General features: G+C 43.1%; 2 protein-coding genes across 2 annotated transcripts in view; one reads left to right on the top strand and one right to left on the bottom strand.

Annotated features, from left to right (window-relative positions):
• Positions 1-577: 577 nt before the first annotated feature.
• Positions 578-1,389, bottom strand: LOC119431907 (exosome complex component RRP41). The gene has a single exon (XM_037699351.2). It carries the CDS (start codon positions 1,332-1,334, stop codon positions 594-596), a length of 741 nt encoding a protein of 246 aa, XP_037555279.1. The 5' UTR covers positions 1,335-1,389; the 3' UTR covers positions 578-593.
• A 1,391-nt stretch (positions 1,390-2,780) lies between these two features.
• The window catches only part of LOC119431868 (uncharacterized), a 143,478-nt gene continuing 132,469 nt past the window's right edge, over positions 2,781-13,789 (top strand). The window contains exons 1-4 of the mRNA XM_037699317.2: positions 2,781-3,061; positions 9,638-9,749; positions 12,583-12,623; positions 12,706-12,771. Of these exons, the coding sequence (XP_037555245.1) occupies positions 2,921-3,061; positions 9,638-9,749; positions 12,583-12,623; positions 12,706-12,771 (360 nt within the window). The 5' untranslated portion in view covers positions 2,781-2,920. The remainder of the gene's footprint in view (positions 3,062-9,637; positions 9,750-12,582; positions 12,624-12,705; positions 12,772-13,789) is intronic.

The following is a 13,789-nucleotide window of genomic DNA, read 5'->3' as shown; positions in this document are numbered from 1 at the left end:
GCTACACGCGCGGTTGCTTTATGTTGAGCTTTTTCGTGAATACCTCGACTGTTTTTTTTTTCTTTTTTTTTTTTTTTTCAGTCTGGTAACGCGTCGCACCAAGTTGCCTATCGTATGGCCGATCGTTGCGATTCCAGATGGCGAAAAAAATTAAATGGATCGTGAGCAAATACGGCCTCTGGCCCCATATTCGTTGCTGTTACCTGGTTACCTAGCGCGTCCTGCGTGCGCGTAGGGCACGAGGAGCATGTGACAAAGCGTCGCTCGCTGGCGATCGTTATGTGGACTGCTGACTGCAGAGGACCTTGAGCCGAGTTCGGTCATGCGAAGCGTCGCTAGGCACATTAAGCAGGTCATGGTCTCTGGCAGCGTTTGTTTTCATCTAGGTCAAGGTAATGTGCGTTTCTGCAACGAATTATGGCACCTCTCCCTTTTGGGATGATTTTCAGAGAACGAAAAGCAAAAAATAAAAACAGCTACTGCACGGATCTAAAGTCGCCAGGGCACCTTCGCAGTTCCCAAGATCACTGACCACAAAAACGCTGTTATGACAACGCGAAACGGAACAAGCCAGAACTCTAGCAACGTGAACTTTATTCCCAACCGATGCACGAACCAACTTGAGCTGTGTGCTCCTTCACTTGACTGTCAAGTATCGCATGCACGTCGATGCAACCTTTTACAGCAGCGTCCAGCATTTTCTGCAAGTTATCCACGTGAACACGAGAAGTCATTTCAAGCAAAACCATCTGCTGCGACTTCGGAAGCACGGCTACTGTGAGCTCGGGACCACGCAAGGACTCTTCTAGATGGCTTATGTCAACAAGCGGGACACCGTCGACAAAACCCACGGAGCAAGCGCACACATAGTCTTTTAGCGCAATACCAGCATCTATTAGCGCCAGAGTGGCAGCATTGATGCAAACGCTCAACGTGCCTCCGTCCGACTGCAGCACTTCCACGAAGATATCAATTTGTGACCGAGGGTACAGTTGAGTGAGAATAGAAGCTTCAAAGGCTTGCTGGATGTGCAGGGTCATTTCCTGCGACTTCTTATCACCTCGAGGACGACGCTTCCTTTCCAAAGTACTGAATGTGGCCATGCTGAACTGACAGTTGACTAGCACACGGTCATGGAAAGAGCGGGAACGACTGCCTCGCGGTTCGTGAGGACCGTAAACTGCGGCAAGGACTTTCGCATTACCTTGCTCGATGTAGGCTGATCCATCGGCTTGAGTAAAAACACCTAATCTACAGGCTATTTTTCTCTGTTCAAACGGTTTTCGGCCGTCCAAACGATAGCCTTCGTCAGACAACAGTTCTAGACCCGCCATTTTGTTCGCGCACGCTGCGGTGGTGGCTGGCTTCGGGCTGGAACAGCGGTTCGGCTACGCATGCGTCGACCGCAATGCTTGCAATGCCCCTAGTGCTTCACCAAGTTATCAAGACTAATCAAGGTTCTAGCGTTCTAGTGTCGCAAAAAAATAATTGTAGAATAAATCACTTTTTACTTCATAAACTAGTTTTTTTTTCTGCTGGTAATTTCAACCAGTTCAACACCTTTATGATAGCTTTTTTTTTTTTTGTGCTGCCACCTAGGAGCTTTATCTTTCACGTTTGTGCAGCAGTCCTGCCTCCTTTACTTTCTCTTTTCTGTGTGCCTGCCGCGCCCTTTTCCATTGCTAGTCTGTTTCTCCGACTGGCAGCACGGTGGCACCAGCTTATTACCTTCTTCTCGCTCCTTACATGACCGGCTGCGGTCGCCAGTCGTTCCGTTGCTCGTGCTTCGTATTATTATTATTTTTTTTAATTATTTCTAGTCAGTATTATCGTTTCTCTCTTGATGGTTTTCAGTGCTTCCGAATGCTTCGTATGAGAGTATGGCATGAAAGATAGCGTGCTCAGAGGTGCGTGTTCTTTCATAAACTTGATTCTTCGTTGTATTATTATTAACAAAGTGCTTTACATTCTCTATAATTGTATAAAATTTTGAAGCTCTCCTTACCCATTGCCCATTCTTCGGACCTGTATGGTATTTTGAATAAATATCGCAGCTGTCCAAGGTGATCTGCTGAAGGCGGGATGAAGAAGAAGAGGCATATGAGTTCGCACAGATCACTGCCAGTTGCAGTGCAAATTGAAAGAACATAAATGTGAAATGAACATAAACGCGTGTCATGACTTTTAGGAAATAAAACCGAAACTGGTTTTTAGAACTCTTGTAAATTGTTTAGGGCGTTCAAAGACTTGTTTTTGTGTGTGTGTGTGTGTGTGTGTGTGTGTGTGTGTGTGTGTGTGTGTGTGTGTGTGTGTGTGTGTGTGTGTGTGTGTGTGTGTGTGTGTGTGTAAGGGGGTTGAGAGTGAGGATTTTCTGTAAAGCAAAAAAATAAGAAGTCGTAAATATCATGTCCGTTCTCTTTTCAGTTTTCGTGAGAGGCTTGGTTTCATAGATGCTTTTTTGTCAGTGAAATCAGCAGCGTGATCCGCTCGTAAAGGGCGACTTCATAAATGATTAACTTTCTACAATTTTCACTAGCCTTTGGCTCTGGTCACAACGTTCTCATACCAGTACAGGAAAAACTGCAATCACTTGTCACATCGGTCTTTCGCGCGCGCCTTCAGAAGCAAATGGCAGGCGCGCAGGCGGCGGCGGCGTCTGCAAGAGAGTAATAAGGCAGCGTCACCAAGCGGCGTCTCTGGGTGGCGTCGAGAGAGTAGCAGCACGGCAACCGGCACGGCGCTGACGCGGCAGGCACAGAAAAAGTAAAGGTGGCACTGGTGCAGCGAATGGCATTCTGGGATAAGAATTTTGCGCCATGTTGGTAGTCAGCGTCTGATACTGGTATTTACGTTTTGCCTGTAAATAAAGTCCAAGTGCAGTTGTTTCTGCCACGCCTGAAGAGCACGCTCGTCTGTAACAATGAGTCCGGCGGAAACGAAGAAAACCAAGCGACGAAAGAACAAGAAGGTGGCACGTTCCCCAGGGAAAGAACAGATTGAAGGCGTAGGCATGTCTTCAGAAGTTGCCAGTGCTAATCCTTGTATTCGTCAAAACGCAAAGGTACACTATCCTCTGCACTTGCTTGCCACTATTTGCCAATTATCATTCGCCGTGTGATAGCTTGAGCAGTACGACTGAATAGGCGAGTGCGCTTCGCCATCATTTGTATGTGCACTGATGTATGAAATATGAGAAACTCGACTCAGGGCGGGGAAGGAGGGTGCTGGGTCTTTAGTTGCGTGTTTCGGCTAGTTATCGTTTTCACCTGTCAATTCCGAAACGGAAACCAAAAGTATACAGCGCGGGCACGTCTCTCGACGTTGATTCTCCTTATGCGTATCTTATCGTGAGAGCTTGGGAGAAGTCATCTCCATCCGATGAACAAGATAGGGAACCGAGGCACGTTTCCGGTATGCATGAGAATCGTCCAAATTGTATTTAATCCTTTCCCGCCTAAGTGTCGTAATGGAGACCTTACCGTACGCCGTATTTCCTATTTCTATTTTAATTTTGTTTCTATTTAATCATCCATGACTATTTCTTCAGGCACCGAGAAGTATTTCGTGGCCGTATGTTGGCCGCCAGTTCTCATGTCACGCCCACTGTCGCCGGAGTTAGCGTAACGCACTATGAATAACTGAAATGTTCTCTTCAGATTTTTCTTTGTTTCACTGTGGTAGTACTGAACACTAAAACATGGGGACATATTGCCCGCCTTCGAATCCTGTAACAGACCTCTCGACGATAAATCTTAACTGCTCCATTCTTCTCGATACACTGTTGAAAATAACTAATACGGGTGTCACACGGCGCACTTTTGATCGCGATCAATCCGGATAGAATTTCTCTGTGGTGATTTGCTCCTTTGCGCAAGCTGCGCGAGGGAGATAATTTCTATCCGGATCGGGCTTGATCGCGATCAAAAGTGTGCATGTGACACCGGTATAAGGCTCATCCTAAGGTCAAATCTAGCGTGATTGTGCACATGCGTGGTCTACTTATATGATCTTGTGCGATGCGTTTCGTTTTCACAGCAAATTACGAGTACAAGTACATGTTAGCAGCGCCAGCTTGAAATTCCAGTGTCAGCTGCCAGGAATAATATAGATCTTTAGCAATGACTTACTGAGGCTGGTTCTTAACGATGACAGTTTACTTCAATGTAAACAAATGCTTAGCCTGAAAACTTGAGCATGTTCTGAATGCCAGAGCTGTTTGAAACTTACGTCTTAGTTCTTTTTGTGTGTCCTGTTCAAAATCATAATTGTATTGATAGTGTCTGACTGAAACATGGAACTGCTTTGCATATCAGCAATTATTTCCATGTCATGTGGTTGTGGGTGCCGTTACTTGTTTGCTTTTTGTGTTCTTAAGAAAGCGATGAAAATGCAAATGTAGGGCACCATAGACATAATGGTGTTACATGCACACTTAACCTTTCTGTAGGCTGTACTGATAACATTCATATGGACTGGGTGTAATGTATGCTTGACAAGAAAGCCTCCTATCCTCTCTGAACTACATTTGTGCCTCAGCTGACTGTGCTGTTGTCATCTTTTGGTCGGAATGCTACTTTGGTACAGTTTTATCATCAACAGAAAACTTGTCAGCCAAGGAAGAAAAGCAGACCAGAGCAAGAAGTCTTATACTTTTCCATCAAATGTGCTTCCAGCTATAAAACTTTACAGAGCAGGCAGATTACAGTCCAAGTACTCGTGCACAGAATTTTACACAGACGCTTCTAAATCACATGCCGGAGTATCTTATGCAGCTGTCGGTCCGTCCTTCTCGGAATCCGGCGTACTCCATCCAGAAACAAGTATCTTTACGGCTGAGGCCTACGCACTATTGCCAGCTGTAAAGCATATAAAGAAATCAAAACTTCAAAGGACTATCATATTTACAGACCCTCAAATTGTCGTGAAAGCCTTGAAGTCACCGTGTAACCAGAAAAATCCTGTACTCATTGAGCTCTATTCTGTTCTGTGTAGAGCATATGCATCTAACCAGCATGTCATTATATGCTGGGTGCTTGGGCATAGAGGCATCGAGGGCAATGTTCTTGCCGACCAAATGGCCACATCAGTCACATCACCCGCTATTAACCCTACAGCTACTGTTCCTGTAACAGACTTGAAACCTTTCCTGCGAAAGAAACTGTGAAGCCACTGGCAACGCTTGTGGGACGCTGAAACAGATAATAAGCTTCACTTGATTAAACCACAGTAAGGTTTCTGGCCCCCCGTAACGAAAACACGACAAACTGGCGTCCTATTCTGTCGTCTCAGAATAGGACACACGTACGGCACCCACAGTTTTTTGCTGACTGGCGGTGAACCACCAGCCTGTGGTGAGAGGCTGACCGTCCTCCATGGCCTCCTGGAGTGTCGGGATGCCGAAACGGAGAGAAGGAAACATTTCCTTGTAGCATACCACTATCCCTCTTCATCCTTTGATGTTTATTGGTGAAGAACCGCTTTTTAACGCCAAAACAGTCCTCAGTTTCCTGAACGATGTTGTGCTACATGTTATTAGATTAATACATTCGTAGCGCATCCTCTCTCCAGAGGATACCGCTATGATAGTAGCTCTGTATAGCACATACCTCCAGGCCCTTGTGTTTCAAGGGCTCTGTTCATGTAGAAGTGTTTTTTGCCAATCTTTATATCTTGCATATTTTGTATATGATATCATTCTTTAGTAATGCATTTTTTATGTTCATAGTACGCGTCAGTAGTCATTGCCATTATCTTACTACATGTTGATTTTACGCACTTTACAGCGACTATTTTAGGCCCCTTTACAGCCCCGTCACATCTACTTCTCAGAATTCATCACTTCACTGTGAACTAACAAACACTGGCATGGCGCTCTTTGGTCATACCTGGCCCTTGCGCCATTAAACCACACACATTCATTCATTCGTTTACAGAGCAGGCAGCCATAAAAATAATTTTCCTGATGGGCAATTCATATATTCTGAAATTTAAAGGCGCAGTGCCTACTTCCCTGTGCAAGTATCGCACTCTGCCTCTTGATTTCAGTCAGCATTGCTGAGTGAGTTTTTCCAGAGCTTGTGTGTTCCAGAAACTTTTGTGATGGGCTTTAGATCTTCGAAACCATTGTCTGTGCCAAGAAAAACATGACATTTGGCACAGTTGTCTTAAAACATGCAATTAAAGAAGCCCTGAGCCACCCCTCGGGCTTGGTGAAATAACATAGTCTGCGGGTAGCATACGCTGCTGTGAGTATCTCAGCCAAGTTTTGCTGTTGTTCGCAGTGCGTGGAGCTCACAAGTTGAGCACGAAGTCACCTTTCTCTCAAACGCTCTCGTTTCAATTCATTTCAACAGAAGTCATGATCCTCACTCTTTTCTGTGTGCTTTATTACGAAATAAAGCACATTCTAATATGTGGCTGCTATTGGTCACTGCGGTCGACTACACCGCGGCTGCCGCGAGTTGCCACCACGAGTCCACTGGCTAAGCGCACTGCGGCTTGCTGAGGACAACTGCTTTTGGCTTACATTTAGCGTGTCGTAGGCACCAAAATCGGAAGTTGTGGCATCTATATTAACATCCAAAATGAAATTTGAACTGCGCGCCACGGTGACATTTGGAAGGCGGAGCGTTATGGCCCCGCCTCACTTCGCCGTAGCCTTCGCAATGCAAGGCATTGAAGAAGAGGAGCACAGCAGAGGCAGCGTGTGATTACCAATAACTCCGCTTCTGCTGAATGCATTGGAGTACATTTTGCGGCAAAGTATTTCTGAAATAGTCTATTTTCTCATTTAGATGTCTTTCTCCACTTCGATAAAAATGGGTTCAGGGCCCCTTTAAATGAAAAGAAAAGCTGTTTTATTCTGGGGGGGGGGGGGGGGTGCAGTCGTATTCTCAGAATGGTGTAAAGTGTACTTTTCCAATCAGTAAAATAAGCAAATAGATGGGGAAGAGCTTAAAGAAAGTACTGAGCTAAGCATTGTTTAAGAAAACCTTCAGTCTACCCTCTTTTGCTGTGTATGCCATCTTGATTGAAGGGACTCACAGCAAACCAGTGTGTATGAAATGTATTGTAAGCACTTCCTAAATAAAAAGAGTGCATGTACTGTGTGCTCCCCAGTTGTAGACACTGGTTGCAGTGCAACATGGCTGCTATTTTGTAGCGATGCCTTTTTCCATGCTAATGCGTTTTTGTGTTCGTGAGTGGTGACGTTCAGCATACCGCCCGGGGTGGAGTGTCGCCAAATTAAATGTGCAAAAAGGCATCACTACAATACAGCGGCCCAGGTCAGACATTTATCTGCAAAGTATATATTTTTATTACCATTAATAATTTTTTTTTCTCTAAAGCGATACTTAGAAACATATTGTGCAAAGAAATAGCATCGACTTTATTACTTTTAAATTTGAACAGATTTTTGAAAAATCGCCTCTGGCAGATAGCATTGTTTTGCTTTTTCTGGTGTACTTAAGGAGGAGGCAGACATTACTTACGCAACAAATCAGAATTTCTAGGTAGCTAAATAAAACTATTCGCTAATTAACTTTTTATTTATTCACTTCAGGACACATGTTGCAATTGTAAAACTGAAGCTGAACAGTAGTGAAGCTTACCAGAAATCGAAAGTCCAGCACCACTTTCGAGATATCGTGCATTAAAATGTGCTTTGAGATACATTGGTGCTCCAGCTAAGAGTTTACCAAAAGTGTGTCAAGCAGTTCAAGATGATCATAACTATAATACCATTACACCTTTTAGCAGATTTGTAGCTGGATATCTCCAAAATGGCACGTCTTAGGATTTTTGCTAAGCAGATATGACTTCACTAGCGCTCAGATTCAAGTTATATCGTGTCATAAAGCGAATAATTGAAAAGGTTAATTATGAATCTTTTTATTCAGCCACCTGGACATTGCAATTTGTCAGGCAAGTAATGTTCACCTCTTGAGGCTAACCACCTGAAGAGCTACATGCTCCGGGAAATTTTTTTAATGTTCTAACTAAAAACAAAATAATAGCATGCAGTATGTTAGCCGGTAACTTGCATTCCTTGGCACAGTTTGTCTGTAGTGTGCATAGCCCATACATATTTCTCCTTAAAATAAGAAAGCTTCTTTGATGAGGATGAATGTGATGAGGTGTAGCTCATTGGGACACACCACAATGGCTCATTAGCTATGGCATTCTTCTGCTGAGCATGAGATTGCGATCTATTTCCAGCCATGATGACTGCATTCTGATGGGGTTTAAATGTACAACATACGTATGTGCTAGGATTATGATACACATTGAAGAAGCCAGAAATGGCAAAGATTAATCCGGAGCCCCCTTTGCTACAGTGTCCCTTGTAGTCCAGGAGTAGCTTTAGGACTTGAAAAACCTGTCTGTTTATGATTATGATTATTATTATCATTATTATAAAGCAGCTCAGCAGGCTTCTAGGCATATAGTTTTGAGGGGTTTTTTTGGCAGTAAATTTGGGAGACTATGTATTTAGGAGTTATCCTTTTTATTTTATTTCTTTTTTTAATCTTTTTTCTGTCAGAGAATGCAGATGATGTCACACATAACTAGAGCCGTCATTGTAGTTCATAGTTGCAGCTGCAGTCTTAGTGCTCTGAAGCTCTGGAGAGTGAAAACTGGCCTCCTCACTCTCTAAAGTTCGCAGTGTCACAAGTCCTGCCACACCACACTATAGCTTAATTTCAGTTACTCGTGATCTATTGCTCCTAAACCTTATTAACTTCGATGATTTCATTGTACGGTGTACAAGTTTCATAGACCAGCAATTTTTTGTTGTTTTCTGTATGAAAAGCCTACTAACGTTGCTTCGCTGAACTTTGTTCTGCTTTTAAATGACAGTGTGTTCTTTGTTTTATGCAATCGGAAATTAACTAGCCACAGCCCATCACTTGAAATCTGTGATGGTTAGGAAAGCTGGTGCAGGAAAGCAGAGGGTGCATAACCACCTGCTTTTTACTTTTGTTTCCAAGAATACTAAGCCTTTCAGCGAAGTGACCGGTCTGCTATAACAGAAGCATAATCTACTGCAGTAGCTATACTTATATTGCTCAGAAGGTCTGGCTCCGTATTATGTTTTTGTATTATGCTTTTGTTATGAAAGGTTTTGTTTGTTTGTTTTTTGTTTATGAGATTAGCTAAAAATTTGCTCAGAAGGTCTGGCTCCATATTATGTTTTTGTATTATGCTTTTGTTATGAAAGGTTTTGTTTGTTTGTTTTTTGTTTATGAAATTAGCTAAAAAAAAAGGAATGCACAGTGTTCAAGGTAACATGGTCAGCCAGTAGCAGCTCATACTGATGTGGTGTTGTCCAAAAATGCTTTTGGCAAATGTTGGACAGCTGTTGTTGGTTTGGTGACCTGCGTGCTGAAGATTCAACATTGAATGTTATTTGTAAATTGGTTAATGTGAAATAGGTACAAAACTGGTTGCAAAATGTTCATGCATAGCATCGATTCGTAGAGTCAATATTAACTTTTTTTGGAGTCATACACCTTGGGATTCCTATGCATTTTATGAGAATACTCACGCAAAATTACATTGTTAAGAGCCTTTCCATGAACCTGCAGTTTCTTAAGTATATTGACTTGGAAAATATTTTTTGCCTTTGCATTAGGATGCTGGAGTTCTTGATTCATCATTGTCAAAGTCACCAACGTGTGGGCCAAAAGAGGATGTGCATGGGTGCATTCTTTGCTCAAGAACTCATGGCACTGGTTCCAATACAGGTTTGTGCCAAGATCTGTGAAAAGTGAAATATTTTTCATAAGTTACAAATTCAAATTTCTTTTGTAACATGACCATCAAGGTCTTTAAAGGGGCCTTAAACAGGCTTGGACCTTTGCACCTCGCACAGCTGACGGGCAAGTGTGCAGATGAGTGACAGGTATAAGAAGCATTATAGCCTTCCTCTGTGCTCTTGCATGTACAGAGTCGTCCACTTTTATGGAAAACATGCAAGCGTGCGGTCGCGCTCCATTAAGCCCTATTTTCAGCCTCCAAGAGACTGCTTGTGCAAGTGCGTTGAGAGCCTGAAGTGGGGCCTGCTGCATGTTGTCTGCTACTTTGCTGGCATGTGCAAAGCCTTGCCAGATGATGCATGAATGCTGGTCTTTCATATCACCCTGCAAAGAACGCTTTACGTTTTATGGCACCCAACAGGACATACTGCTCGAAGTGGCAAACAAAGTTGTTCAAAAATGGCAATTTTTTAATTTTGCTGTGTGCATGATGGGTTTGCCTATTCCTACTCATGTCAATTAACGAAATGAGTGGGAATAGGCAAAAAATATATCTTGAAAAATATCAGCACTGCTCAGCCCCAACTTTACCCAATATGTAGTACATGGTAACTTCTACCTATGTATGTACATTAGATCATTTTGCTGCTGAACACAACTTCACTAGTCAGACATTAGGATGGGGCATTTGCATTCCTATAGCAGTGCAATAATGCGCATTTACTGTTTGTCATTGCACAGTAAAGCAATTCAGTGGGTAAAACAGGGACAACAGCTAGACAGTTCATACATGAAAAGGAACACAACACATTATCTGAAAGGTTCATGCTATATTTTGTGCCTGAGCGCCTCTCACTTTCAATGCTATGAACGGTCACGAAAAATGCCAAGGCCCTCATAAATGCTGCCGCGAGTAAATCAGCTATTCTATTAGAAAAATACAGAAACAGCCGACACAGGACGAGTAAAGAGCACAGGACAGTGCTATTCTAGTACTACTTCTTTACCTTTTCGAGCAGTTTTTAACTTTTAGCTTTAACTTTTTGAACAGCCCGAGCTTTAAGTACCGCGATACTAAAGACCAGTGTTTGTCCATGGTGCTGCGTGATGCTCTAATTTACTGCGCCAGCATCAGGCGAGGCTTCATATTTACAGGCAGAGTAGCAGATGACATGCCGCAGAATCCGTCTTTGGCTCTTAGTGCGCCTGCACAAGCAGTTCTCCCGGCAGCCATTTATCTGGCTCTCCGAGGAGTGCATCTGTGCACTCCCATTTCCCCTAAGAGTGGACGACCCTGTACCTTTCATCAACGCTTGCGATGAATTCCAATCCCAGATTCAGAGCAGCTTACTGACTCTGCAAGTGAGCATCGCATTCTTGTGCAGAGCAATGGCTCCTATCTGTGATTGGAACACAAGTGCTATGGATGGAGCAAGCAGCAAGGAAGCGTACCTAACATACTCTCTGTTATGGTAGCCCCATTTTTGTTTTCCACTGTTCGCTGTTGATGCTGTCCCCTTGTTTCATGGCACGAATATCCAGAAGCTGTTGTTGGTGTGTATACCAAAAATGACCATCACTGAAAGCGTGCGGGGAATGTCAGTGTTACATCACTGCACAAAACTGTGTTGTGTTTGTGGTGGGTTAGCAGTACACTGACAAGGGAGAGAGAATACTGAGCACGTCACTGCATTATGTGATACCAAAGTGGATGTTAGTATGTTCAACCTAAATTACCATCATCTCTTAGACACACACGGATAGTGTCTCGTCATTGCAAACAAGTGCCATCAAGTGCATCCACAACTGTGACAACCAAAGCACCTGTGGCAACACCAGATGAATTGTCATAAAAATAATCGCATTCAGTTTAAGTGCGTCATGCAGAGTTCCAGTCGGCTCCTCTGATTTTTTGTGAAGCAGTCCGAGCTGCTTCAAACTGTGATCTCGGCTCGAGTTTGCTCTAAATATGCTATTGGAAGACGTAGTCTGTGCTTCTGATTTTGTCATTGGGAGAGACTTGCTCCGAAAAAAGCAGCAAATGATGTGCCAGAAGTGCTGTGAAGCTGCCATTGGAATTCACCATTAGCCTCACCTTGCTTCTTCCCCTCCTCCTAACCGCCCCTTGCCTAGCCTTTGCACTGCTCTGCATAATTTTCTTTACTGCGAGTTAACACTGCCACTCACGGCAGTTCTGCAATGCCTGCGCCTTTTTTTTTTTTTTTTTCAAACGCAGGGGGAACACGTTCGCAGCAGATGTTATCACTATAGTGATTTGAGAAGGTGGTGAGTCAAGGGGACTGTCCTCACCCCTTCTGCAAAAATGGGGGTGGGGATATTCAAAATACCTGAGCTAGCCATGGGCCTTGCACCCTAAAATGGCTGTATGCGTGCAAAATGAAATATTTGTCACATTTTTTTTTTGTTATGTAATTACCATGTAAGTGGCTATACTCAATGGCATCAAAAAATATATCCACCTTCCTTATATACTGTCTGTAACATCTGTGATGATAGCAGTTGCATATTGCTGGATGCTACCTAGCTCACTCGTCATTCTGGTGGGCTTGAATTTAGATTACAAAGATGATTTTCTGTGTCGAGTGATGGCGTTTTCTGAAATTTTAGATGTTTTTATGTTTGTCATGGGTAAACTTGAGTGTAAATAATATTCTTTGCTTTGCTGTTTGTTTTGGTTTTAATATTGTACCATTAGGTAATGTTGCAACTGTTGAATTGTTTTCTTGGCCTTTCCACAACCTCCACACTGTGTACTTTCCTCTTTAACAACACTGTGTACCTTTCGCTATAAATTTTGCAGAAGGAGATCATAACAAAGACGCTGTGGATATCTTTGGACCAGTAAGGACAATTTATTATTCTAAGGATGCTGTTTCATTGTTTGTTAAAATTTGTGGAGTAATTTTGTCACATTGTATTTTAGGAAGCTGTGTGGGACAACTTGCCGTCAGATGCCCTTTGCTCATCAGATGCTCTTTTCAGTGAAGATGTGAGTTCACAAAAACTTGCATGTTGGAAACGTGTTCTCTTTTGTATAATGAGCTTATTTATGAGGGTCACTAGAGAATGTCTGAATACTTAATTCTGGTTGAGGGTGTTCTATTCCTTGTTATTGTAATTTAGCATTTGTTTTCTTTTTTTACCAAAATGCAATACCATTTCTGTCACTTTATGCATACTCCATCATATTAGACGCACTCAAGGAGCACTAGCAGTGCTGCATTTCATCCTTGCATAAAGGCTGCGATAGCAACGTCAAACTGAACATTTTCCTTTACTTCTGGAGAAGTAAAAAAAGAGAGCCAGATGGTGGCTATGAGAAATAAACTTTATCCTTTTTAACATTTATTACCAGCAATAGAAATTCACTAAGTGCAAAGCGATTATGCAGGCTATACATGAGTTGAGCCTTGTTATTGCAATTGCTTTTTAGCGAGTCCTGCACTGAGACATTGCAGCTTTCCGGAACAATAAGCAACAGTGAGGGTTACATCTCTATCACTGTCACACCTTTTGCATGCCATCAAACACTTAGCATGACCTCTCACTGGTGCAATTTCAGTTGTAACTGTTAAAAGCAAAGGATAGCGAATGCTCACCACAAGCCCAGTATAACACGTCCAATTAAAACAAATGTATAAACTGGCACAGCTTTGTTCCCGAACATTTAATCTCCTGTCACTGCTGCGTCAAACCGTGCACTTGTGCACTTCTACGAGAGTGTAGGTGTGCTCAGTCTGCTCTCCAACCTCATAATGGGGTTACAGTTTACGGAGGATCCAACGTGCAAATTTAGCCTCCTCGCCAATATAGTGTAAGCATTTGAATGTTCATTTTGTAGCAGGTCCATGGAGCATCGTCCTGCCTGTGAGGAAGTGCTCGGCACTTTACAGCTGAGGGGGTGGCCAGTGCGGGAATAGGGCAGTCAACAGGAGATCAGTCAGAGTTTGTTGCAGTGCTGTGTACTTGCACCTGTGACCTGACAGGAGGGAGGAGCATGGGAAAAG

This window comes from Dermacentor silvarum, chromosome 1 (genome assembly GCF_013339745.2).
Source record: "Dermacentor silvarum isolate Dsil-2018 chromosome 1, BIME_Dsil_1.4, whole genome shotgun sequence".
Taxonomy (NCBI): Eukaryota; Metazoa; Arthropoda; class Arachnida; order Ixodida; family Ixodidae; genus Dermacentor; species Dermacentor silvarum.
Note: the sequence above shows the minus strand (reverse complement) of the source record. Positions and strands in the feature narration are given on the sequence as shown.